Source organism: Diorhabda sublineata, chromosome 4 (genome assembly GCF_026230105.1).
Source record: "Diorhabda sublineata isolate icDioSubl1.1 chromosome 4, icDioSubl1.1, whole genome shotgun sequence".
NCBI classification, from domain to species: Eukaryota; Metazoa; Arthropoda; class Insecta; order Coleoptera; family Chrysomelidae; genus Diorhabda; species Diorhabda sublineata.
Window position 1 is genome coordinate 20,844,064 of NC_079477.1, and position 27,292 is coordinate 20,871,355.

Here is a 27,292-nt window from a genome sequence, read left to right on the forward strand (position 1 = left end):
GCCAAATTACAAACTATATTATTAGAAATTTGAAAGCCTTGTATTTTACCTGAAACCAACCACCCAAGCTGAGTTTCCTGTAAAACAGGACCATTTGTATTTAACTTCAATTGGTTTGGACATAAAACATTCCAAAAAATATCAGCACCTATCAGCATCTCGATTGGTCCGGGCTTATGGAAGTTTTTATCAGCCAAATTGATATATTTAGGTATCAATAGCTTTTGCTTATCAATGTAAAATGTAGGCAAGTTTCCAGTTATTTCTGGTAAAATAAAACAAGACAAGTCCGTCATAAAATTTTTATGTTGAGATTTAAATTTTAAGCAACATTTATATTTCACATTAGAGACGGCACTGTTCAAACCAGAAACAGCGAAATTTATTGTTTGCTTTGGAATATTTAGTTTTGAGTGAAGAGACTCAGTTATAAAGGAAGACATTGATCCTGAATCTAGAATAGCTCGAACAGGTACGTAAGCACCATAACTGTTTAAAACATCTACTACTACAGTGGATAACAGAATTTGAAAATGTACCGAACTTGTAGTTAGAGAAACATTTTCTTGATTTATATTTTGATTTGCTTGATTTTTGTTTTCTATGTGTAAAAGAGTATTGTGTTTACCCTTACATGTTTTACATGAAGCATACAATCTGCATTGGTTGGTTTTGTGGCCACTTCGAAGACAGTTTAAGCATAACTTTAGTCTTTTGGCTTGTTCCATGCGATTTAGCACAGACATTGCCTTGAATTTGTCGCACATAAACACTCTGTGATCGCCACTGCATATGGCACACTTGAAACCTTGAAAAGATGTTTTGTTTTAATGTGAATTATTTTCTGAATCGGCAGAAAGTAAGCCCCTGGTTTTCCCTGACTTGGATCCCTGTTCAAGTTTGTTCAACTCTAATCGCTCTAGCAAGTCTGATCTACTTCTTAAAAATTCACACATATCCTCAAGAGAAGGCAAATCTTTTTTAGACTTGTATTCCTCCCATTTACTAACAGATCCATCGTCCAAACTTTTGGCCATTAAATGTAAAATTAGAATATCCCACTGATCTGTGGGAAGTTTAAGACTGTTAAGAGCCCTCAAGTGTTTGAAGACTGTATCTGAGAGATTTCTTAATTTAAAAGATGAGACTTTAATAATTTTTTCTAAACCAATCAATGCATCTAAATGATTGTATATTAATGCTTTTTTATTATCATATCGTTTGCATAACAAATCCCATGCAACCTTATATGTTCCTGCAGAAATTTCAAGAGATTGAATGATTTGACTAGCGCTACCCTCTAGACTAGCCCTTAAATAGTGTAATTTATTTATATCATCAATATCAGGGTTGTCGTTTATTAATGCGATAAACGTGTCTCGAAACTCAAGCCAGGTATTTGAAGACCCACTAAATGTGGGTAATTTTATGTCTGGCAGTTTTACTGCAGGAGAATTACAATTTTTACTTGAAATACTCGAATTCTTATCGGAATTATGATCACTGTTACTATTATTAGCTGGTTTTAATTGATTCAATAAATGTTTTGCTGATGCAAATGAATCATAAAAATTTTGTAAGAACTGCTCTCCTTGAGCTAATTGTTCCATAAACTTGGATTCATCATCTAAAATTTCCACTTCAATTTGACTCTGAATACTATCAAACTCATTACTAATATCACTAATCTGACCGATTCTATCTTCTAATTCAATAATAGTTTGTTCTGAAATATTTTCTTCATTCAAAAGACTTTCCTGTAATTTTGTAATTTTATTGCTAAAAACAGAAACTTTTCTTTTAACAACACCTCCTTCTTTAATTAAGGTTTTAAATAGATCTTCAGCCATTTTAATTTGAAAATGATGCAATAATAATCTTTGTGCGAAATTTAAATTGTTGACAACAGTGTAATATGAACGCACAACAACACCAAGAATTCTAACAAAAAAACTGATAATTCGTAATAAAAACATATTTAAAGGCATTTGACCTTTAACAGAAAAAAAATTTCGCCATTGGCGCTTTCCTTCTCTGTCGCACCCGCGCCACGAATTACTCGCCCTCCCATGGAACAAAACTGTATAAGCACTGAGTATGTCCAAAATCGTTGTGTGTGAAATAGACGTTTTACCGACCTAAAAACATGCGCCATTAATATCTTAAAACTACTCAAACCTTCACCTCATGGGCCTTTAACCCTGCTCAATAAACATTCTTCCTGAATATGTTATTTGTTTAATATCCCCACTACTCCATCTTGTTACTCGTCTAGAAGACCTCTATGTAGCACATCCGGCACATTCTCCATTCTTGATCCTGAAGAAGCAAACTGTCCTCTTTATCAATCGTTCCTCTTATCTATATCTCTCTACTATTTCTCCAATCCCGAGGCTTTTCTTTACTCCCTGTAGTCCAGCATTTTGCAAGTCTAATCCTTATCACTCGAATCACAAAGCTTAATTTTTTTATGAAATAAAAAATTCTTCTTAGCCACGAACAGAAAAGAAACGATCTATAATTCTCTCTTGCTACACATGAAGTGAATAATTACATTATCAAAAACAAATTTTTTCTTCTTTCTTCTAATGGCCCACTCCTTAAACACCTCACAACCTACAAAAAGTAGGTAACCTCTGACTATCCTATCTCTACACAAATAAAAGAAAGAAAATAATGGATCTTGATGTAATGTCTTCTGGTTTCCTAGCCACAAAGAAATATCTGGTAATGAAAAGGCAACACATACAAAGTAAGCAACCATAATATATGGCCTACCCTCCTTACCTCTTTACAATTCAAACTTCTTGAAATGGAAAACAACTTCTTCGACTCATACAACTCTCTTACAACATACAACTTAAATGAAATTACTATTGGTCACTCTTATCTAGCTCATTCAGTCAACCTCAAGACATATAAACAGTACCCACTCACAAAATAAAATATAATATTAAAATCAAATACTCTTCAAGATATCATGTCCTCATATCAAGCTACCATTTCCTTCATTCCAGGTACTGTAAATTTTTTATCAAAAAAATGCTAAGGTTTGATTGAATGTATATAATGATTGAAAGTTTTAAGTACAAGATTATTATTTAAAAAGTGGCTCAATTGCCCTAAGAAATTCTTCATTAAATTTCTGAATACTAAAACGATCAGTTGAAGCTTTAGCTTTTTCCCTAATTTCACTAATTTCAGAGTCATCTAATTGTAGAATAAATTTAATAATATGCGCAAATTCATCTGGTGTTTGAGCCAAAAACCCCAATCTGGATCCTTCTGATGTTTCTATAATATCCAACAAGGGTCCACCAGATCTATGTGCTACCATTACAAGTCCTGCCGCCATCTGTTCAACTACACTTATGCCAAAATGTTCATCCAACATTGTATGGATTCCTATCCATGAATTTCTAAACTCTTCCAATAATTCTCCATAAGAAACATTCACTTTAAATTCCACATTGTTTTCTAAACTCAAGTGTTTGCTGAAATCTTTTAAATCTTTAACTCTCCGACTATCATCAGCATTCCTACAACTGCCGCATAAGACTAGAGTTATGCTACTAAATATTTCTTCAGGAACTATTTCTCTTAATTCATACAAAGCTTGTAATTGTAACGGATGGTCTTTTTCTGGTCTAAATTGGGCTAAGGACATTATTCTTATATTTTTAGGCCTTACTGAATCTTTTGGAATGTTTTTCAAGTGATCAGTTTCACATGGCGGATACACAAGATGTATAGGTCTATTCCATAAGGTGTTCAAATGTTCCATAGTAAATGTTGAATTAACAATATTGATGTCGGAGCTCTGGCCTGCCATAGAGTAGGCCTGAAATCAAATTTATTCATATAAATACATATAAATTTCTGTAATTTCTTATTTCTTGGACCTTTTGATATATTAATGTTTCTAGTTCTAGTTCTGTTTTTATTTTTTAATGAAATATGAGTGGTTACCGACAAAAAATTGGTGATGCAGAATATATATACATAAAAGGAAAGCAGAAAAATTTACATAAATAGACAGTGTATTAAATAAATTTGAAGAATATCTAATATTACGGCAAGCTAAACTAATGCTTCTAATAATGACCAACACCATGTTCATCTGTCATAAGTATTCTTTTACTAGTAAAATAATGAAAGCTCATTATTGTAATAGTAACAAAATAATGAGAAACGATAGCAACATTTATTACAGGCGTTCTAACAATGTAGGCAGGAGCTGTCATTTAATTTGGTGTTTGTCAATTTTTAAAAGTGTATTGTAAAAATGTCTTAAGAAGAATTTCAATATATTATTTTATGCTTGAAGAAAAAATAGTATATGTCACTCGTAGCAGAAGACCCATTATATGTTTCTCCCAGTTTGCACAGTATATAGTACATAATGTATTATTTTGTAGTCGTAATTAAAAGATACTTCAGTATAAGATAATGAAGTACAGTCTTACACTTCTCCATCACAAGATATAATCCGTTTTTATAGAATTTGAATGAAGAAACTCGCGATTTTATAACTATGAACGGTACACCACTAGAATGATGATAATAGATTTGATAGATTACACTTACCCATGCAAATATGTGGTAATATATTAATTTTGCCATAGTAAGTATTGGACTCCTCGCTATTATACCTCTATTATTATACATAGCTTGCCTACTGGAAACTCTTTTTAACATATCTGCAGTAATTATTGGATAATGAATGTAGCAACCTGTCTTACAACCACCAATATATTTAAAAATTGGTATAACAAAAGTGAATCCAGTAGTTTCAATAAATATATCTAAAAAGAATAATGGCACTTGTATTCAATTCACAAAATAACAAACACAAATATATATATATATATATATATATATATATATATATATATATATATATATATATATATATATATATATATATATAGGAAAGAAACAAGTTGCTAAATTCAATTTACCTGGATTTAGTTGGTTCAATGCTTCAAATCCTAAATATATAGAACCTAAAGCTTGTCCTAACAGAGTAAAATATGGATACATATTTGCTTCAACCCATTTTCTTCTATGCAAATAAATAAACTTCACGTCCTTTTCTAGATTGACATTTAATCTATTTTTAACTTTGTTTAAGATTTCTATGGGAGTCACCTCTATATCTCCAGTATATATGAAAAATTCAGCCTTGGGATATCTAAAATATGAATGGGTTTTCAAATATCACAAAAAATAGTTATAAATATTGTTTCACACATAACAATGAAGTATTAGGGAGCAGTCATAAACTCAGTGATTTCTATTACTATTTCTAATACTTTTTCGACTTCCAAAAACAGCACCAGATCCCTTTTTTGCAATTTCAAAACAACATTTGCATTAGGTGGGACTGGGAATTGATTTATTGTAATTGGAATAAAAAAATGAGATAATTCATAATAAATGAATAGAAACAATTCTGTTTATGGAAGCAACTATTTTTCTTGATAAAATAACACTTGTATTTTTGGGATTGTGATGGTTGATTAATTTGAGCCAAAACACATGCTTCATCGGCTTCAAATATGTATATTATTGGCGACTTTTGGCAAACTTAATTTTGCCTATATTGAAAAATGCAGAAGTACCTAGTATCACAATCTATAAAAACATGTAAGAAAAGATTATGTTCTTCATATTTCATCAATTGAAATTCAATGTACACAAAAAATAATACTAATAAAAATAGAATCATATACTGAAATATGAGTTTTTTCATCAAATAATAAAAAAAGGGAAAACAAAATATTTTTTGGTAAACTTTGCAAGTTATAGTATAAAAAAATGCCACCTCAACTTTAAAAATTGATTCGATCTAATGATTTTTTAGGGACAAATCCTTCAGCTGTTCCACAATCAAGTAGGGTTAGAATATTTGTTTTATACCAAAACAATTATAAAACTGCAAATGTAATTCTAATAGTTTTGAGTATGACCCTGTAATTTTTGTAATACTCCAAACTTACTTAATATATGTTATGGTAGCCACAATGAAATAAGTGATATGTAAAGTTGAAGAAATATTTATAGAATCTCAAATGACATATTGATATGTAGCTGATGTGATAAATAACCATCAGACAGAACATGATTTTTTTGCATTATGAGGAACACGTCTCGCAGACAGATATGGAAACTAAGCTTTTTTTGTGAACTCACTCAATAATTTAAGGCATTTATTCACCTAATCTTACTTTTTTTGTTAATTAGCACATAAGATGTTCACAGGTAATTAATAAATCAAAAACGAACTTATAAATCTTGAAACAATTTATCTTTTTTTTAATAACTATCAAACACAAGACACAACGAAATATGTAATAATAAGACAAAATATTCAACATATGTAGTTACTCTCATTCAAATACTAAAACTAAAGAAGTAATTAAAACAAAGAGATGACATGAGCAATTACTTTCAGTCAAATACAATGAAACCTGCTTAGGGTTCAGTGAAAGGCAGCAAACATCCCGTATCAGTGAAGAGTAGGGTTTGACTGTGGCATATACAAAACCCCTTTACTGGCTAGTAAGGTCTATTACCAAATCTGTAAACTATATCTTTCTAATAGACAGATGTCTGATTTGAAGGGTTAAGACAATGAAGAAATTACATCAATTTTTTGAAATTTCTTCCAATTTAAAAAAGTAAAAACAAAAATTTCAGAAATCAACTATTTCAAAAATAGAAAAAAATATTTTAAATCTATTCAGGACTATTTCTTTACATGCATAACTTTGCAACAATGTAACTTTTACTGTTCCCAGATCCTAAAAATCCTTCTCAAATGGCATTAGGCACCCAATTGATCTCTCTCTTTAACAAATTATTTTAATAAATAATTTAGAATAAGTCAATAAGTCAATTAGTCTGAAGTCAGAAATTCTGAAAAACAAGAACATGATGTATATACCTATGAAGTACTGGCAATTATTTTCAAGCTATTTTGATGAAGGCAAAACTGAAATAGCAAAAGCTTAGATCTAATAATAAAAAGAGAAAAAAGATATAAGAAATTTGAGCAAATTTGACAATTTTATTTCATAATAGCTAAAAATTCTAGAATTGAACCTTGATATTGATGTAGTAATAAGTTCAGATATATAAAGGTTTAGTACTACCATGCAAAATTTCTAATCATAATCAAATAACATTACAATACTCACTTTTTTTGAAGAGCTTGTACTGCTACCCACAAAACCTTTTCCCCGCCGCCTCCAGCATTACAGTAGGGATGAAATATCCCCACCTTTAATTTGCTCGAGAGATTTTTCAATTTATCAGTTCTGAATTTCCTTCTTAAATATAAATAATACACGGGGACAACCAATCCAACAGAGAAAAGTACAAATATTACTATCCCTATCAATAGTTTCACAAAAACAAGGAACACTTTTCTAAAAATAGATGAAAAATTAATTATAAATCGCAAATTGCATATAACCGACTTACATTGTTTTAAGCACAGCACGCATTTTAAACAATAACTTTACCAATATTGTGTAAGAGTACTTTGTTTTATTTTAAATTATACGTGTAATGTATTCTATGCATTCTCAACAAATGATAACGTGCATGTTTAGTTAGTCTTTATAGAAAACAACAAATCAAATCAGCACCTCAATTATTCTTCTTTTCTTGTTAATTATTCTATTATGACCTCATATATCTAATTGTAATGAAGTACATATATGTATGACTTAAGGATAGTCATGTACGTTCAAGTATAAATGAATTATTAGTTACAATTTATGAATCTTATAGTTAACAGTGTAAAAAAATGACGGCTTGTTATTTTTGAAGAAATAGAATAATTAAGTGCTGATATCATGATATGTTCACTGGATTCGTCGTGGAACATTGTCCAATCCATAAGGTTATCTATGGTTTAGCACTTCGATCACCGGACGAACCCACAAGACCAACCAAGGAATGAAAAGTGTAACCAAAAAAATTCCATATGATGAAACTTCTTATAAAAAAAGAAGAAAACATAAAAACGTGTTTACATTTAGTGTTGATTCTTTAATCAGCTAATGTAGCGATAATATTTGGTTATCTTAAGCTAGTTTATTTTCAAAAGGTATAATGAACACACTAGGTCTAAGTATAATAATGAAAATGGGGTGCATATGTGTAAAAGAACACATAAACATAAATGGAATAAGATATGTAGTTATAGAAAGACTTGGCGAAGGGTATTAACATATTCAACAGCTGTGTGACTATATTTTATAGTAATGTTCATTCTAGAGGATTTTCGTGTGTAGATCTAGTTCAAAACACAACGACGAAGAAAAAATATGCTTTAAAAAGAATAACCTGTCATAGTATAGAAGATCAAAAAATTGCAATGCAGGAGATAAATTATTACAAAAAACTTCGGCATCCCAATATTATAGAACTTGTGGATTCTACTTTCAAAGGTATGTGATCAGGCTACAATTGGAAGATCTAATAATATTCCTTCCAGGTTCAGCCGATATAATTATACATGCAACTTCTGAAGCATTTTTAATTTTACCCTACTACAAAAGAGGGACTTTACATGACTACCTTACATTAAGATCCTTTAATAAAAGTTACTTAGATATAATAGATATTTTAAGGATATTTTTGGAAGTATGTGAAGCTATTAAATTCCTGCATGACTTTACTCCGGACCCTATAGCTCACCGGGATTTGAAAACTGCGAATATATGTTTGACAGAACAAACAGATCCCATTTTAATGGATTTGGGTAAAAACAATTTATCTCTTTATATTTTTTCCTCACTTAGAGAAATGATTTTTAATCACTGAAATGGTCACGATTTGATATTATTCTCCACTGATTTCTGGTTTCTTCAAGAAACATTAACTTCACTTTAAAGCTGTATTGTAAAATATGTTTTATAGGTATATTGTCTTCTAAATTTTAATTTATTATAAACCTCTTCCATCAGAAATATGTAGACATCGTTACTAAATTTAAATTTAGCCCCATAAGTAAGCATGTTAATGTATTGCTTCTAACCTTGAATAAAAGCAAACAGTATCTCAACTTGTATGATAAGTTATTGATGGTTTTTTATCATCTTGTGCTTGTATCTAAAAGTGAACATGTAGAACTTTGTCTGGTAAGTCAAAAATATATGAAAATGTTGATATATATTTTAAAACATTCTAAACTTTTATGTCTTAGGAGAAAAACCATAGCTACTGCCACCCATATAAATAATTGCAATGAGACAAACTTGGCAAACAAAACATACTTTTCTAAAGAAATAAGTTCCAATTAATTGAAATTCTAAGCCCCTGCAGGCGAACTCAGCGTTCATGAGCCACGTCTGTCGAGTAGGTCTTGCCAAAACGCTCTAGTCAGGATTATGTTGGATGACTCGGAAGAGCATTTGCTGTGATAGCATTGGTAAAACAGAGTCAGGTCGGCGACCTTTCTTCTATGCTCTAAGTTGTTCTAGTTTCTGATCAAATCTGAATCGCCTATAAGTCGAACTGCTCTTTTCTGTATTGAGTCGAGCATTTTCAGGGTATGCTTGTCTAAATCTGCTACGTGACTAAGCCAGAACATATTGCTTCCAACCTCAACACCCAACAAATGAATATGCGGTGATGGTGGTATTGTATGTCCAGTCAGGACCAAATCCTGAATATAGTCTAAAATACAAAGCTAACAATCTCACTCCAATTAGAGTATGGGGTTGTTCATGAACATTTTGTTATTGTACTCTCCAGTTGTAAAAATCCCATCTTCTGGAAATTTTGTCAATCAATTCAACCCCAAAGATGGTTATGTGAACTTTCTTCGCCTTTTAAGGTATTCTGAGAAACTAGAAATGAAGTTGGTAAATTTTATTCAAGAATTTGTAGCTAAGTAGTTGAGAAAAATTAGGTTTTTGATTCAGCTGATTATAACTTTACATAGCAAAAAAGGCTAATGTAATAATATCAAATTAAACTATATAGAAAAATTTGTTGCTGATCGGTTGCCATAACTATATTTTTTGCAACTAATTTAAACTTTTTTACAAAAGCAACACAATTAATTCTTTGGCAACAAATTCGATTTTATAGTTTTTTCTCATTTTTATATTTTATAATGTCTCATTTTGTAATATTAAATGTATTCAATTTATCTATTTTTTTACTCAAGTTCTCTTATAAACATAAAAAATCTACAGCATAGTCTAAAGCAAAGGATACAATGCTACAACAATTATTTGCTAAGATTTATTGATTAAATTTGCAATTCAATTGATAAAATCTTTTAGGATCTTGCGGCCCTGCTAAAGTTCAGGTTTGTGGTGCACAGGATGCACAAAAGTTACAAGATCTCGCTGCAGAAAGATGTTCTATGACATATAGAGCTCCTGAATTATTTCATGTTGAAAGTTATTGTGTAATAGATCAGAGAGTTGACATTTGGGTATGTGAATAATTCTAAATAATAAAAAATTTATTGTAATATTTTTCCAGAGTTTGGGTTGTGTATTGTTTGCAATGATGTATTTTAAATCTCCTTATGATATTGTGTATGAAAAAGGAGATTCAGTCAATTTGGCTGTAATCTCGGGAACTATTTGCTTCCCACAAGGTGAACACTTTAGTGATGTATGTATAAAACTATATTTATCATTTTTAATTAATTTTATCCATTTTCTAGGATCTTCATGATCTAGTCCGTTTTATGTTAAAAGTAAATCCATCTGAACGGCCTTTTATAGATGCTGTTATCCAAAAAGCACAAGGATTTAAAAAGAAAATTGAAACAATGGTTTGAGCTTTATTTCTTGTTGTACTGTTTTCTTTATTAATATTTTAACTCAATTAATATTAAGTTTCTAATTCTACTTTATTTATTTTTATATTTTTCCCCTTTTACTGCGAAAAAAGACAAGAATTATACTCAAAATTTGCTATATTAAATATACCTCTCCTTTCCTTCTCATCTCAAATAAAAATGTTTATGTAATGTAATGCGCCAAGTCCATAAGATTTCAATATTTGGATTTTAATTTAATTTTGGCCTTTATTGTGAAGATTTAATTCAAAACACCAAACCTCATCTAAGTCAAGTAGGCTTCCAAAATTCCAATGTTAGTAAAATTTTGGAAAGCTGAAATTTTCTAAAACAATTATTCTATTCAAATCCCATTTTTACTCTTAACCATTTAACTATTGATAGATTTGGAGTATTTTGTTTGTTCTGAATATGATGGTTGCAATTAAAGGATGGAAAAGATGGACGAGGGCTGTCAGACAAGTTTCCCTTTTTTCTTCATATGCGAACGCTTTTACCTTGACAAAATTCCATGATTACCTCTAAAAAGGGTCGCCATCACTTTTCTGACCGATAAAACTATCTTTGCATTTTTCGGAGCAGGTTTGCTTTTTGCAAACCACTATCTTAGCTGTTTTTTTTTTCAGGAATGGTATAAGGTGAATGCGGTGTTTTGATGTGCCTATAGCCTCTTCCATCTCTATAACTAGTACTATTTGACTAACTTTTTCGGTGATATTTCTGGTTTCTGGCCGAACAGAATTCTCATCATCAATCTGATGTATGGCTACGTTTGAATTTAGCTTTTAAAAAATTATTTAATGGCACAATAACTAATTTTTACCAGAAAAAATATTCCCCTCGACTCATTTATACGATTGTCAAACGTTTAAGCGTCCAAATTATTGAAATTTTAGTGAAAATCTCCCAATCCATACGCAAATATATAGGTCTGCATAAGTCGGGCAACAAATTTGCATTAAGAGAAAACAATGCAACATCAGAATTAATTTATTTAAAGAAATTTCAAAAGAGAATCGAAAAAGGGTTAGTGTAAGTGTTCAAATTGATGCACATCTTAATGCATTTACGACAACGTTTCTCAACGGAGAGGTAGGTCCGTCGAAGCATGTCACGCTGCCCGCAAAGCGTTTCAAATTCTTCTTTCGAAACAATAAAACTCTTTCTTGAAGTGTGAACTTGTATCGGTTATTTAATCTGAAAACGCATATATTCGACGAGTTCGTGTGATCATAACACAGGCACAACTGTTTGAAGCACGAACATGCTTCATTTTTATCTTTTTCGACAGCGTTGCCAGACTTACGCCCACCTCTGTTTATTTCCCAACTTATCTTGATAAGTGCTGGCATCTTATATCAAGGTCGGAAACTTTGGAAACAACCCTGTAAAAATATTTAGTATGAAGTTAATTAGATTAGCTCAAATAAAGTGTTTTATTAATATACCATGTGTGCAAAAAAACAGTTTTAAATGTTATTGTTCTATGGTTGATATTTATTTTGTATATTCTTTATGTAGCCTACTGTAGTTCCTACTTATTTTAAGTTGATGTTGCTTAGTTCTTGGGGAATCTAATGAATTATTAAAATGAACTGATGCCCATTTGAAATAGCTGCCGAAGGGTAAGCAAAAGCTTTTGCCGTAAGCTTCTAGGCTCATATTCGTTTTCTACAGTTATTTGTTCTTAGATCTCATTATTTTCAGTTTTACTTGAAAGGCATAAAAAGGTTGCTACTTTGAAAAATGCGTAATTTCCGTCTGGAAACGTAGTTTTGTTGGTGAATAGTCTAAAAAGCAAGTTTTAACAGTCAATTTAATTTTTTTGGATGATCAGGCGCAAAGTGGTCACAGCTTCTTCCAGTACCCATTGAAATTAATGTCCAGCATAAGTATATGTTGTTTGAATGCAGGTACTTGTAGTATAAAACACCTGTAACTTTAAAACGTATTGTTTTTGTAGATTGCCTAATATCAAAAGTAAGCAAGAATATAAATATGACAGCTTGATAAATAAAATAATTGAATTCTAGTTAAAAAAAATATACGTGGTTTCAATAATAAAAATATAAACCTTTAGAATAACAACAGAACAAATACATTAATGATAAAAAAATGTCTATTTTTATGTATGAGATAGTGAAAAAAACCTAATTTCAAATCCAAAATTCTCATAAATGTACCTGAACTAATACGATCAGATCTATACGAACTATAAGCTTTACAGAACAATAGAAAAAGGTTTGGACGGGTCAAAAAGCGTATGAATTAAATACTACTTAGCTGTCTATAGGACTTTTCTTCAATAAGTAAGTAATTATCTCAATAAAAGTTGGTCATTTTGATTTATTTTAATTCCAAGCATCTCTTCCAAACAAATTTCATACGATTATAGATTTGTTCATTTAGTAAGGAGGTTCAATTTGTGTATTCATTGGCAGTGTGCAGTGTATTGTGTCCTTTGATAGTTAATGAAAAAATATTGTTGATTTGTAAGAAGTAGCTCTTACAAATCGGAATTAGAAAATTAACTGTCGCAACCAATATTTACAATAATTGACTAAATCATTTCATCAATAATACTCTCCAATTTTTTATCCGTAACTAATATAATAATTATAGCGATATAATTAGATCAATAAAAATAATAGAATAATAAAAAAATATTTCGGTTCATAAAAATAAAATATTGAACTTCATTAGCAACTAATATAATAGTTATAGTCATATAAAAATATCAATAAGAATAAGAAAATAATTGAAAATAAAACATTTTGGTTCATAGAAGTAAAATATTGAACTCTATCCGCAACAAATATAATAATTATAGTTTTGTTAAAATATCATTGGTAATTAGCTTATGCAAGCAGGTACAGAAATATATCAAGTTCTTAATAAAAAATAAAAATCTAATAAGATATTAAGGATTGCACAGCTTTTCACATGAATATAATCAAACGTCAGTTACAACTTTGATAATTTCTTATACAGTAAGTGTTTAACTTCAGATCTCAATCCCATAGTACAATCAGCGCCACGTATTATCCCTACAGAATTCAGACCATATTTTAAACGTACCGTCCATAAGAGACGTTCCTCCTTCTCTACACTCCATATTATCCAGTTTTATGTTACATTTGACCACTTGATATCTACTTATGCTAGCAGATCCATTTAGGACTGCGACCTACAGTAGGGGTTTTCTGAATATCAAGTTTCATTTTTTAAACTTAGATTTCTGACATTTAATACATATATTTATTTTTTTAAAATATAAGAAATGTTGGCCATGGAATGTTGACAGATAGGATTTTTTTGTAGGAAAAGTGTTGACATACCTATCATTGAAAACTTTTATTTCCTAAACCGATTCTTGTTGAAGTTTAACACAAGTAGAAACACGAATTATTTTATGAATAAAGAATTGAATTGTGGTAAGTATAAATTGGTCTGATCATTTAATTTGAATAACGCAGGATGTAAATATTTTTTACTTTAATTCAGTTAAGTAACATTATTGGTGATAATTCTGAACGAAATATTCACAATTTTGAATAAAAAGCCAAGCCGATCCAAGTACTTCAGTGGATTTTAACATTTAAATGATTTATTTTCCAATTTAATTAGACTTCTCGTTTTCGTTCAATAGTCTTCGTAATTCAACTAATTCGCATTCAGCGGACGAAACCGTTGTGCAGCTGTACAAAATCCCTAGCGGAATCGTTCGGTGACGTGACGTATACAATACAAACTTAATACGTTCTGGAACGGACAGTGTTTCCTGACGCTTCTAATTTATGCTAGGTAGAGGAAGTGAAACGCGAGAAAAGTGAATAAAAATCTGTAATCAAACGTTAGTTTGTACAGTTTTTTAGAAGAAATATTATTGAATTCGTTTAGGAAGATCAGGAAAAAGTATTGGAGCTGCACAAATTATTTTCCAAAATTTCATTTTGAATTATAATGTCTATTTTTATATACATATAAACCTTGGTTTATGCAGCCAAAATTAACATTAACATTAAACTTTCTTGGTGGTAATTTTTTGATTTATGCAGTAAATTAAGAATAATTATAAATATTGGTAAACCGTTAGAAATTCCCAGTATGCTTCCTTTTTGTCATACATATGTGGAAAGCTCCTGACACTGTCTATCAGTGTTCCATTGTCTAAAGGACCTTGTTGACTTTTAGTATTTCAGACATTGCTTTTTCCAATTTTTTGATATCAGTTCTAAAAATAAAACACCACGGCAGAAATCTGCCCAATAACTCGAATAATTTCCATAATCAATGAACAAGGATATTGTAAATAAAACAATACCACCAATACAGACTGAGCCACGTATTATGTGCTCATAACCTCACAAAATTAAGGAATTAAACTTAAAGGTTGGCGAACTCTTAGTTAAATTTTAATTTACTATTTTCTACACGAACTATAAGTACCACTTCAATGTCTTTTAAAGTAATTTGTTAGTTTAATGGTAATTTTTAATGTTGGTTGCATAAACCAAGCTAAAAATGGGTGAGTGATAAATCTCGTAATTTTTTAAAAAGAAACTGGACAAATTAGCACTAAAATTATCACTTTATAATGTAACACTTATTAAGCTTAATAAAAAGTAACCAAAGACTATTTTGAAAATAAGTCTGTAATAAACTAACACTGACAGAATACAAATAGACAAAAAAGGTTACCAATAGGGCTATATCATCCGAATACGACCATTCCTAATCGTTACCGAATAATTATGGAAGCAGACAGAACGAGAACAATCCGTGTAAATGAAAAAGTCTCTTTCGAAATGCAATAAATAAAGGTGGCATCACATCAACATATGAGTAAATTTTTAAAGAAGCGCCAAATATTATTTCTGCCCAGGAAAACTTCTACTTTCATACAACGCAAGTTGAAATTTATAATAAAGTAATTTTCACTCGGTATACTTCAATTGATCTACAATTATTGCTAATTCATATCATAACATTTGTCTACACCAACGCCATTTTGGAAGGTTTTTGAACTGATATTAATCGTATACAGCTGGACAATTTTTCAACTTTCCTCTTATATCAGATAATCTTCCTTTTTTTGTACTCTCCACAATAGGAATAGCGCTATGCATTACGTTTGCTAAATACGACCATTGATAAAAAATTTAAACTTTCCTTACATTATTTCTATGCGGGATCACAAGCAAATATGACAGAATTGACAAGAATGACAAGTGGGTGAAACTGTAAACTATATATTTATACTTCAACTTAAAGATAGTTGGTTCTAATATGTATATGGAAATTTTAGATATTTTTAAAATAATCTACCTAATATACTACATCAATACGATACCAAATTGTATTCAATTAATTCCAATAAACTATTTTTAGAGGATAGTGGTCCATAGCATATATACATCATTTTCCAATTGATATACCAAGAAATGGAAAAAAACAGTGTAGAAATCGCTGAAATGCGAACAAAATTTTCAAAAATAGTGACAGATATTTTATACTTATGTAGTTCTTTAACGCTTAAATCTCAAAAAGTTTTATCTCAACTGGAAGATTCCAAAGATGATAAGGATAATTCTTCACTTGAAAACATAGGATTAAAAATTGCGTTAATTCTGGAGGTACTGAAAGGAAATTCTACAGTTTTTATAGATAACTTATTAAAAGAAATAAATTTACTCAATAATGATAGAATTGAAAAATTATTTTGTGACATGAATTCAAAGTTATTAGAGTGCAAGTCTAATACAGTTATTAAAGATAGTAATAAGTATTTTTTTGCACAATTGGTTGACAAAGAAACATCCATTGACTGTTCTATACACGAGGCTGATTGTTATAATAGTAATTTGACTTTAAATGCTAATATTAGTTCTACAAATAGTTTATTCAGTTTACGGAGGGAAGCAACTAATGATACCATAAAAACTGAAGATTCTTGGGAGGATACTCTACAGAGAACAAAAGGTATGTTAATCTAATTATTTTTTTATTGTGAAATTATTGGAACCTACATTTACTACTTATTGTTTTTTATAAAATGAAACTTAGCTGCATATAAAACAAAACCACATTCAGGGATACATTTTATACAGCTTCGATATAATTGTTACATTAGCATAACAATATTAACAGACAGAAAAACAAGCTGAAAATTAAGTGCCATATTATGAAATTTTCCTCCTAATTTATTCTAAAATTAGCAGAGCAATGCAAGTTAAATGTGCAAAATCATTAATGATAATTGTTCAATTATAGAAAATTTATTTCTATTCTTCTATGGACTTTTGTTTAAAAGAAAAAGCACTTCAAAAAAAGTCATCACGAAAAAAAATGAAGAGCAAGACCACAGTTGCCTATAATTTTTCAATACTGATAGCTCTACTGAGAAAACTCGGAAAAACTCATTTTTTCCATACATCTGTAACAAATTAATTTTTCCGCAGCATTTAATTAACATTAGTGTAGCACATAGTTATAAATGAATATATAGTTCCTCGCGAATGATAGTGTTGAGCTGAGAAAACTCGGGAAAGTGATTCTGTTGAGATAACTTCCAACTTCTAGATTCTTCTTGAAATGATAATCTTAGTTTGTTTTGTTGACATTTTTTTCTGTTTAATTAAATTTTAGTTTTTGTATAAAGTCTGGATACAAATACCACAGGAGATATCTCAAATTCTCTCAGTAATCTTGAGCATTTTCTTTGAAAATGTTTAATCATTATTCAGCTATCTGTTATTGATGATTACTATTCTAATATAGAAGTATATATAAAATATCCACAACTTTCAAACAATGTTTGTTATTGAAGAATGAACAAAAGGTCTTTTTCTGTTTTTAGATTGAAATGTTGCCTATTTATTTAGTATTAAACTGCGTAGAATTTTGGTACATTCTCACTCAATTTAATACACCTTAATTTATTGGGGTTAATTTATTAAAATATTACATTTAGACAGAATTTCTAATTTCCTTCAAGTATATAATCATGGATGTTAGTTTAGCAATTTTTGTGATCAATTTATAATTAAAAATCAATCTAAAAAAATTTCAGGTAACACAAATTTGAAAATAGAAAACTCCTTTGAAATCGAAGATATTAAGAAAAAAGAACACAATTATAAAGATGACACTGCTACATTTACTAAACAAAAGCATGAAAATCAAGATGAAGCTATGATTCATGAATCTGGAAGTAGCATTTTAAAGAATGGTGCAAAAGAAAACAGTTTTTATGGTTGGTATTATATTTTCTTATTATATAGTAGATATAAAAACTTGAATCATAAATTTTATCAATATCTATCTAATAGTTATACTTGTTATGTGAATTGATTTTAGCATATTTTTATTGACAATACTTTTGTTGCATTTCATCTGATGTTTGTTATGCACTTGTAATGCTTGTAGTTGATATATGTTTGCTTGAGATTTATAAATTTCTGATGTTTTCAATTTGTGTTCCTATTTCAAAAGAATGATCCCAATCATTATTTATATTTGTGACCAAGTACGTATAGTTGTTGACTCTTTTTAACAGAGCTATGTCTACCAATAAAATACTTTGTTTTTATTTATTATCATAAACTTTGTTTTTTGAGGTTTATTTCCAAATTATATTGTCAACTGTTGCAACTAAATAATGCTGTCAGAATTTTTGCAAAATAATTGCAATACTCTGTTATTAGACAAAACTCATAATGATAAACCATTTAAATTTATGGAATAGAAGCAATAATGTTAAAACTAAATATAAATCATCAATTTCAAAACCCTACACCAATGAGTATATTAATCAACCAAAGATTCAGAATAAAAGGAATGGACAGAACCAATTACATCTCATATTCAAGAGGAAAAAATAATCTCAGGAGAATTGCATATTATGGACGATACTGAACATTTTATTGATTTGGAGGAAATGTTCAATTATACAGTATACAAAGAGAGGAAAATAAGAAAGAACTGAATGCGAGTGTCTCAAAAAAAGTGAAAATAGTCAAGCAAATCCATAATATTTTAAAGTACTTCATTAGAGGTTGAAGAGTTCGATAAATACAATAAATACAACCAACACAAATTTTAGTGCTATTTATGCAGAAAAATTCTGATACTTAGATATTTTCCATGTTGATGATAATAAATTAACTTTTCCAAGAAAATAGATTCTATGGGTAAACCAAAATTCTTTATAGATTATTGCAAGCCTAACGAAGTAACCATTGGAGATAAATATCCATTACCAAATATAACTGATCTGTTTAATAAACTAGGGCGTTACCAATACCTACCTTAGATCTTGTATCCAGATACCACCAAATTGTGATGACAGAAAAGGATATACAAAAAACCGCCTACACTATTGAAAATCGCTACTGGGTGCTTTTAAGAATGCGATTTGGTTTTAAGGACTGGATTACATTTTAAAAGGTATCCAAAATTAAAATGCTTAGTGTATCTTGACGATATAATTGTATTTAGAATGTCTTTACAAGAGTGCTTTAATAATTTATAATTTAATATTAAAAGATTACGAGAGTACCATTTTAAAGTACAGATCCATAAATTTTTTATGAAATAAGTAGCTTATTTGGGACAATCGTTAATACAGAAGGTTTCAAACTGATTCTCTATAAAATAAGTGCCATCCAAAAATTTATCAAAGACTATCAAAGCTTTTCTTGGATATATAGGAAATTCATGAAAGTTTCTCAAAACTAACTAAATATTTAACCAAGCACCTTAAAAAATGCTATAAATTGATTGTTTTGATACGTGTATGAGGATTCCTATTCAAGGTTTGAGATAGACAAATAAAACCAAATATTTATAATTGGATAGGACTTCATTATTTTTAAACATATTCTCTATGCAGAAAGCTTTTGATACAGTGGACATAGAGCTAATGTTGGAAAAGCTAAACAAAATGGGACTCCAGGGAACTTGTCTTGGGTTAATGAGGACTTACTCTACATACAGACAGTATTGTACCGTAATAGGTTAAACTGAAAGTGAAAAGAAAAAATTTAGTGTGGCACAAGGGTCACTACTTGGACCTACTCTATGTTCACAGTCTACAGTTAGTAAATCTCAAATCAAAGTATGCAGATGCAATGTTTGCAGATGACACTGTAATTGTTACATCTGGATACACAAAAGAAGAACTGGAAACATCTGTAAACAAAGATCTAAAATTATACTATAAGTGGCTGTGTCCTAATAGACTAAATGTAAATATAAATAAAACTGAGTACATGTTAATAAAACACAACCAGAAGAAAGACTGTCATTTAAAATTAGAAGATTTTCAGCTTAAGAAGAAAAATGTATATAAATATTTAGGATTATTATTTACTGACAATTTGTCATGGCGTGCCCATGTGGATAAAGTCATAAATAAAATAGTACCAATGCTGGGAGCCATAAGATGTGCCTACTCATTAAATAATATTGCTAGAAGTTATCTGTATAACAGTTTTGTAGTGCCACATCTTACATACTTACTATCATGTTGGGGAAATCTGCCTAAGAAATTATTAAAAAAATTACAGAGACTACAAAATAAGTGTATAAAAATGATCTACTCACTACCATATAGCACCCCCACTATAAATTTGTATAGAAACTCGAATATTTTAAATTTTGAGAAACTAAAACAGTTTGAACAAGTAAAGCTAATATATCAACTAAAAAATCGTCACCTAAAAACACAAACAACTCTAGTGCAATTAAAAAACTGCCACTCTCACAATACAAGAAAGAAGGAAGAGCTAGTGAACAAATTTGTAAGAACAAAAAAAAGCCCAAGACTCGCTTTTATACAGAAGTATTGAAATCTACAACAGAATACCGCAGACAATAACAGGACAAGATATTGTGAAAAGAATGTGCTGTAACCTAAAATGTTATCTCCTGAAAATAGACTGAAATATTTATTTACTAAATTATAAGAAAGCAATTTTGCATAGGAGATCTCTCCAGATAATACCGCCGAAAATATTTATATTTCAAATATAAAATGTTCTATAACGAAACCTTATAAGCTTACTAGCGATTCGTCTTATAAGGAAAAGCAAAAACGGGAATAAAAGACATAATTAATAACCTAGGGATTTTATCAATAAATCTTGGTCCGGAAACTACAAAAATGAAGTCATATATTTGTAAATTTCCACAACTTAAATCCATTACTGGAAGAATATAATTTTTTAAATTAACACTTCACATCATACTTAAGATAACAAACAATACACGATGCTTAAAACATAATTCATCCCTCCTGAAGTTTCAGCGTCTGCGGGGTGCAGCTAAGGAAGGTGAACATCTTCGGACTGATTTTCTTGCATTAGATTATTTTAAGGGACTAGTATAAACATAGAAGGATTAGGAGATAGTAAATTATTATCGTCCAAGTGCTTGGAATATAGGGAGGTGTATAAGTCTTAAAAATTGGAGTATTTCTGACAATTCTTCCTCGGAGGCTATTGAGGTCATCTTGGTCTATTTTTGAAAGGCTAAAATTGGGAATTTTGTTAATGACACATTCATGATTGGGTATGTACAATCTTGGGATGAAAATGGATTAGCTTTCATCTTCTATGGGGCCATTATTTATTATAGCTTCGGAGTCTGCAGGATGCTGGGATAGTGGGTAGGTAGGTGCCAATGTAGCTGAGGATTTCTTCTTGTTGATGACAGCTTAATCTGATGTTTGTTTTCTTGGGAAGGATGACGATCCACTGATTCGATTCTTCAAGTATTTGAGAGTTACTTAGGAGTATCTGACGGCAGGCGGAAGAGGTCTTGAGATTTAGAAGTTGAACTTCTAATGGACTGTTGGGGTTAACTTGTTGTAGATTCACCTCTTGACACATATATTCTTGTCTTGCTAATTTTACGTATGGTCATCCAAAGGTTTGTAGTACAATTCATTTTTTAATAGAAATTTATTTTGAGGAATGATAACCTTCAACTGACTCTCACTCTGAATTGGTATGGGATACAAATGATTGAAATCCAAAGCGTAGGTTACAGGTACATGTAAAATATACGTAATTTTGTTGTTTTTTATGTAATAAGAGACTTTTATTAAATTTTAAAAAATTGGGATATTGTTTATTTTTAGTTTTATAGGCACTCGATCTTTATTGACATTACTGTATAGTTTTTCTAAAAGTTTGAACAATTCACTAGGTTTTATTATACTTGGGTGCATGATCCCAGCTTTTTCAAATGATACTGAATTTTCTATATTTTGTAATATTGAATTTAATAATTCGTACAAATTCAAGATTTAGAGAATTACGTCTTCTATGAAGGTATTGGTCTCAAAATTAGATTGATTTACTATGTATGAATCGATTGTTTCCAATTTGCGTTGTAATATAAATTGATTCTGGTTTATTTGTTGTACACTCTTATTATTAGTGATATTGCTACGAAATTTTGAGTTTTTATTTTATTACTTAATTGATTTTGGTTTTGTTGAAGTTGTTTAATGAGGGTATCGTAAGTGCATTTTAATGGTATGCTTGGGCATATTTAGAGAAACTATCGATTATCGTTAAAAATTTTGAATTTTCAAAAGAGAAGGAATCTATGTGAATGATTTCTAATGGTTTATTTGCAGTCGGTGTCAAATTCATTTTCAAATTTACGGGATGCATATCATATTTGCACTGTTGGCATTTTTCACACTCGTTAATAACTCGTTAATAAATGTTTGAATAGATTTTTTCATTTCCGGCCAATAATACTTTTCTTCAATTCTTTGAAGGGTTTCATTAATTTCACGGTGGTTTAATTTATTTTCGTCATAATTTTTTATTATCTCTTTGATATCGTCCTTGTTTGTGACATCTAGTAATTTTATAGAACATTTAGTTCCATAGTTTTATGGATGATGACTTAAAATACTTTTGCAAGCAAGCTGAAATGGTTTGTACAGGTTAGGATCTTCGAAGTGTAGATAATATTGAATATCTGGAACTTTATATTCTTTAACAAGATTGATTACATCGTTTTTAAAATTATTTTTAGAAAGCTGAAGTAAGAACCGTTGTTTATTGCCAAATAAAACGATTTTTTTTTAATTTTGCGGGTGAATGTAAAACTGATTTAAGGAATATTTGATTTTTACCATAATTAACAGCACATTCAATCGACGGTATGTCTATAATTTGATTTTCATCATCATTCGAATGTATTGTATGTCTGTTATAAGTGATATCTTTATTTTGTTGGTAGCTAGAGTTTTTTTGAATGTCGTCTTCTGCAATTGTTTCTTCAATGTTGTCTATCATTGAAAAATCGTCTTGGTCTTGTAGTGTATTGTCGATTGTGGTGTCGTTTATTATTTTATTGGTAGTTAGTGAAGGGGTATTGTAAGGTTTGATATTAGGGATATTGTAATAATTTGATGTTTCGCCTAAAATTTCATCGACATCTGTCCAAAATGACTTATCGTTCCAAAATGAATTGGTATCTTTAGTATGGAGTTCTATTCGCGATAAACAATCTACATTATTTGATTTTGATACAGAAAATTTTATAATCAAATTGTTCTAATTTAATGCGCCAACGAAGTAATTTAGAATTTGGTTCTTTTCAAGAGTCGAACCACACGAAAGGTTTATGATCTGTTATTATATTGAACTGACGGCCATATAAATATGGACGAAAGTATTTTGTTGCCCAAACAATAGCAAGTAGCTCCTTCTCAATTGTAGAGTAATTTTGCTCCGAGTCGTTGAGTGTTCTTGAAGCATATGCTCTAGGGATATCTTGTCCGATGGTACCTTGTGATAAGATAGCACCTGGTGCTACATTAGAAGCGTCGGTTGTAAGATTAAATGTTTTATTGAAGCCTGGATATTGTAATATTAGTTCGTTAGTCAATAGAGTTTTACAAGTCTCAAAACACATCAAGTATTTGTTGTTAAGTTCAATTTTTGCACCTTTTTTTTAAAACATTTCGTGAAAGGTTTGGTGCAAAGTCTTTTATAAAACGTCTGTAGTATCCAAGCAATCCTAAGAATCCTTTGAATTGCTTGGGTGTTTTAGGAATTTAGGAATCCGATTTTTCCAGCTGAACTTTAAAGTTTGTTTCACTGAGTCTCTGGCAAACCGTCTATAAGCGTTCTAGTAAGGAGGTTGAATGCACATTAATGTCGTCTAGATATACAAGACACATCTCATTTTGTACACCTCTTAGTATATTATCGGCAACACGTTAGAAAGTGCTGGCGTATTTTTCAATCCAAAAGGCATGCGCAGGTACTCCCAATGGGCATTTTCGGTGTTAAATGCCGTTTTTCGAAGTCCTTTCCTTCCATATTGATTTGATAGAAGCCCTAGCTAGGTCAATGGTAGAGAAGTATTGACAATTGCCCAGCTTATTAAGTCGTTCTGTAATATTTGGTAGGGGGTATCGATCGTCTATAGCCTTCCCGTTTAATTTCCTATAGTCGATGACTACTGTCCATTTTTTTGATTATTGGCATCTAATATAAATTTTTGAATATAGGTGTATTTCGTCTGTTGTACATATGTTATGTTTAATTTTATTTGTAAATTATAGTGGTATGTGATCCGTTCTAATTTTAAGGTCTAATGGTATATTGTCTGAGTCAATATTATATAAATCAATGTTTTGTATTTCGTTTTCGTTAAAGCTTTCTGCTTGAAATGGTTCTGAAAAATCTAGAGAAAAGAAAGAAAAGATATTGTGGAATTTCGCAGTTATAAAATTTTTGATAAGGTATAATAATATCACCATGAGTGACACTTGTTTTTATTTTAACAACTGGTTGCGATCTAAGAGATACAGTTACAAGATTAAGGTCAACGTTAACTTCGTGATAATGTAATTTAATTTTACTAGGAGTGATAAGAAATCCTTCTTGGAAATTTAGTTTTGCTTGTAATATCTATGTAAGTCTATTGAAAATATAATGAAATTTGAAAAGATAAAATTTTAATTTTATTGGACTCAGGTGGTTAAATATGTTTGAGGCTCGATATTTATGGGCAGACTTTTGGATACTGTTATTACTACGAATGAGTCATTTTTAATTTCACTAGAATAGTATTTAAAAGCCAAGTCGGGATTTATAAATGATCGTCTTGATCCGGATCTAAGAAAAATTTTAAATTATAATCGTGTAAAATAATATAAGGTAATTTACTTGTTTTGACGTTATTAAAAGGTATTATTTTAAGACTGTTATTTAAAGGTGAATTTTTCGAGGCACTTAATCAGTAGTATGATGACAATCATCGTAATTATTATTCAAATATTCCCAACTTTCGGGATCATAGTTTTCTTGGGTATCGACATTATATTATTCTTCGGGAGTATAATTTGGTCGTTTAGATTGTATAAAATTGTTTGTAGATGGCGTCGGCCTTTTATTGGCCGATTTTGAATATTTGGAGCGGTAGCTCGTGTGCTAATGATCATGAGTATTGGTCTAGGTAAGTTAGCGTTCGGATTTGGCCTGAAGACGTTTACATTTTGATTGGGCCTGTTAAAACTTGTGAAGTTCTAGGAAAATTTTGATTTGTAGTTCTTGGATTTATTGGTATGGGTTGTGAAGGGAAATTGTTCTGTCTTGTGAATAAATTATTCGATGATGGAAAATTGAATAGGTGGTTTTAACCCAGAAAGAAAAGTTAAATTTTAATATAATTGTCGTTTCAAATGTTTACCTTCTTCTGTCGTTTCGTGTAAATTTACATAACTGCAAAGTAAATTAAAAATATGCAAGCATTTATCGTAAAATGATTGTGGGCTTTCATTAGAACTTTGTCTTAGCATTAAAAGCTCCCTGTTTAGACATACTTCATCTCGCTGATCCGAGAAGTTTCTCATCAAGACATCTTTTAATTCGTTCTAAGTATCATATGTTTGAAAATTAATTACTGTCTTAGCTTCACCTTTTATTTTTGCTATGATGGAGGTCAACTTATAAACATTTTGTAAATTATTAGGATTGGCTCAATCAATGATATTATGTATGAGTGATTCGCTAACAGAAATAAATCTTTTCAAGTCGTTTGGATTCCCGTCAAAATCAGGAATACAATTTGAATATTTGAAGATTGTACCGCCATATCTATTTGATTATATATTGACTGTACCTCTTGAACTTGTCAGGTTAGAGTCAGTAGTGGTTTCTAATAATAAATTATTAAATGCTCGATTTAGTTAGTTAACAGTTACTTCAGAATTCATAAATTGTACTTACAGAACATAGGAAATGATTTTAAACATGCCTTAAGCTATGAGAACGCACGACTGGATTCTTGCAGATTTTGGGCAATATGGGTCCCAGATCTCGTTGAATAGTTGCTAGCGGCTTGAACAGGTCCTCAGTAGACGGAGGAGACCAAAGATATGGTAACTCACTGCACAAATAACCTCCATAAAAATTCAACAATGTAGCTCAGTGTTAAATCGTTAAAACGAAATCGCACATACGATATGTTTGAGACGAAATATCCTACTGACCGCGCCAAATAAATCACCGAAGGTGGAAAATCACTTTTTAAAAATTTATTTACACTTTACACGCTTCATCACCAAAAGTAAAAGTGAGTTAATCGGCACACTGCTGTGGTTCAATCCACATCGAAAGTTATAAAAAATCAGAGTTGCCATATCTCAAAATTTCAGTAAGAGCCTCGTAAAATATATTATTGAATGAACCTATTTTACAATATTCGGATTTTTCCTGTCTGCCTGAAAATAGCGCAAGCAATTTTGCTTAGATCTCCCCAAGCAATACCGCCGAAAATATTTGTAAATTTCCACAACTTAAATCCTTTACTGGAAGAATATAATTTTTTAAATCAACACTTCAAAATCAAATTCAAATACAATACAGTGTTAGTGATCGAATAATAAAAAATTTTAATAAAACTATCTTCAAGTGAAAGAAATCACCGAAGGTGGCAAATCACTTTTTAAAAATTTATTTACTACTTTACACTTAGAAAATTTATGTTTAATTATGTGACAACTAACTGACTCTTTTACTAACATGTCTTTTTAATTATACATAATGTGGATGTTATGATAAGCGAAATTGTGTCATCAGTTTCTTCTGTATGGGGTTCTTGAAAATGGGTGCCATAATTAGTGCCTCAAAGAAATAATGAAATACAATTATTTATAATATAAATTGGATGTTATAGAAATTGCAGAGAAGTCTTGATTACTTTGCAAACTAAGGACACTTCATCCAACTGTAATGAAATCAAATAAATTATTCACATAATTCCATAAAATATCTTTATAAATTACAATTACCCTTGGAATGAAATACGATAATATTTCAAACGAATCTAATTTAGAAATAACATGTAGATTAAGAAAATAGAATATTTGTTATCAATTCCCATAGGATTCCATATCGAGTTTGAATTATTTTATTT

The 27,292-nt window shown here is 30.2% G+C and overlaps 4 protein-coding genes across 6 annotated transcripts in view; 2 read left to right on the top strand and 2 right to left on the bottom strand.

Annotated features, from left to right (window-relative positions):
• Window positions 1-827: 827 nt before the first annotated feature.
• LOC130443320 (uncharacterized) lies at window positions 828-1,850 on the bottom strand. Its single transcript, XM_056777887.1, has one exon. The coding sequence runs from the start codon at window positions 1,848-1,850 to the stop codon at window positions 828-830; it is 1,023 nt and encodes a 340-aa protein (XP_056633865.1).
• Window positions 1,681-7,798, bottom strand: LOC130443586 (GDP-Man:Man(3)GlcNAc(2)-PP-Dol alpha-1,2-mannosyltransferase). The gene is made up of 5 exons (XM_056778333.1): window positions 7,489-7,798; window positions 7,203-7,433; window positions 4,962-5,194; window positions 4,588-4,805; window positions 1,681-3,841 (listed from the first exon to the last, which is right to left on the bottom strand). The coding sequence occupies exons 1-5, from the start codon at window positions 7,509-7,511 to the stop codon at window positions 3,098-3,100; spliced, it is 1,449 nt and encodes a 482-aa protein (XP_056634311.1). The 5' UTR covers window positions 7,512-7,798; the 3' UTR covers window positions 1,681-3,097.
• A 153-nt stretch (window positions 7,799-7,951) lies between these two features.
• On the top strand, window positions 7,952-10,948 carry LOC130443587 (serine/threonine-protein kinase 16). Its single transcript, XM_056778335.1, has 6 exons — window positions 7,952-8,234; window positions 8,290-8,462; window positions 8,510-8,776; window positions 10,308-10,462; window positions 10,513-10,647; window positions 10,700-10,948. The coding sequence occupies exons 1-6, from the start codon at window positions 8,125-8,127 to the stop codon at window positions 10,814-10,816; spliced, it is 957 nt and encodes a 318-aa protein (XP_056634313.1). The 5' UTR covers window positions 7,952-8,124; the 3' UTR covers window positions 10,817-10,948.
• Window positions 10,949-14,643: 3,695 nt separating this feature from the next.
• Window positions 14,644-27,292, top strand: part of LOC130443585 (transcriptional regulator ATRX-like) — a 108,035-nt gene continuing 95,386 nt past the window's right edge. For 2 of the 3 annotated variants that reach the window (XM_056778330.1, XM_056778332.1), the window contains exons 1-2: window positions 16,044-16,819; window positions 17,910-18,092. In XM_056778330.1, the coding sequence (XP_056634308.1) occupies window positions 16,282-16,819; window positions 17,910-18,092 (721 nt within the window). In that variant the 5' untranslated portion in view covers window positions 16,044-16,281. Of the gene's footprint in view, window positions 15,366-16,043; window positions 16,820-17,909; window positions 18,093-27,292 lie in introns of those variants that run through there. The other variant, XM_056778331.1, reaches the window with a different exon arrangement.

What these genes read in the sequence shown, in the direction of transcription:
- LOC130443320 (XM_056777887.1), bottom strand. Translation starts at nt 1,850, where the DNA reads ATGGCTGAAGATCTATTTAAAACCTTAATTAAAGAAGGAGGTGTTGTT.
- LOC130443586 (XM_056778333.1), bottom strand. Translation starts at nt 7,511, where the DNA reads ATGCGTGCTGTGCTTAAAACAAT. An exon ending in GTACAAGCTCTTCAAAAAAA is followed by an intron (nt 5,195 to 7,202) that starts GTGAGTATTGTA and finishes TTCATATTTTAG; the next exon opens with ATATCCCAAGGCTGAATTTT. An exon ending in ATTGAACCAACTAAATCCAG is followed by an intron (nt 4,806 to 4,961) that starts GTAAATTGAATT and finishes TATTCTTTTTAG; the next exon opens with ATATATTTATTGAAACTACT.
- LOC130443587 (XM_056778335.1), top strand. Translation starts at nt 8,125, where the DNA reads ATGAACACACTAGGTCTAAGTATAATAATGAAAATGGGGTGCATATGT. An exon ending in TGTGGATTCTACTTTCAAAG is followed by an intron (nt 8,463 to 8,509) that starts GTATGTGATCAG and finishes TATTCCTTCCAG; the next exon opens with GTTCAGCCGATATAATTATA. An exon ending in AAGGTGAACACTTTAGTGAT is followed by an intron (nt 10,648 to 10,699) that starts GTATGTATAAAA and finishes TCCATTTTCTAG; the next exon opens with GATCTTCATGATCTAGTCCG.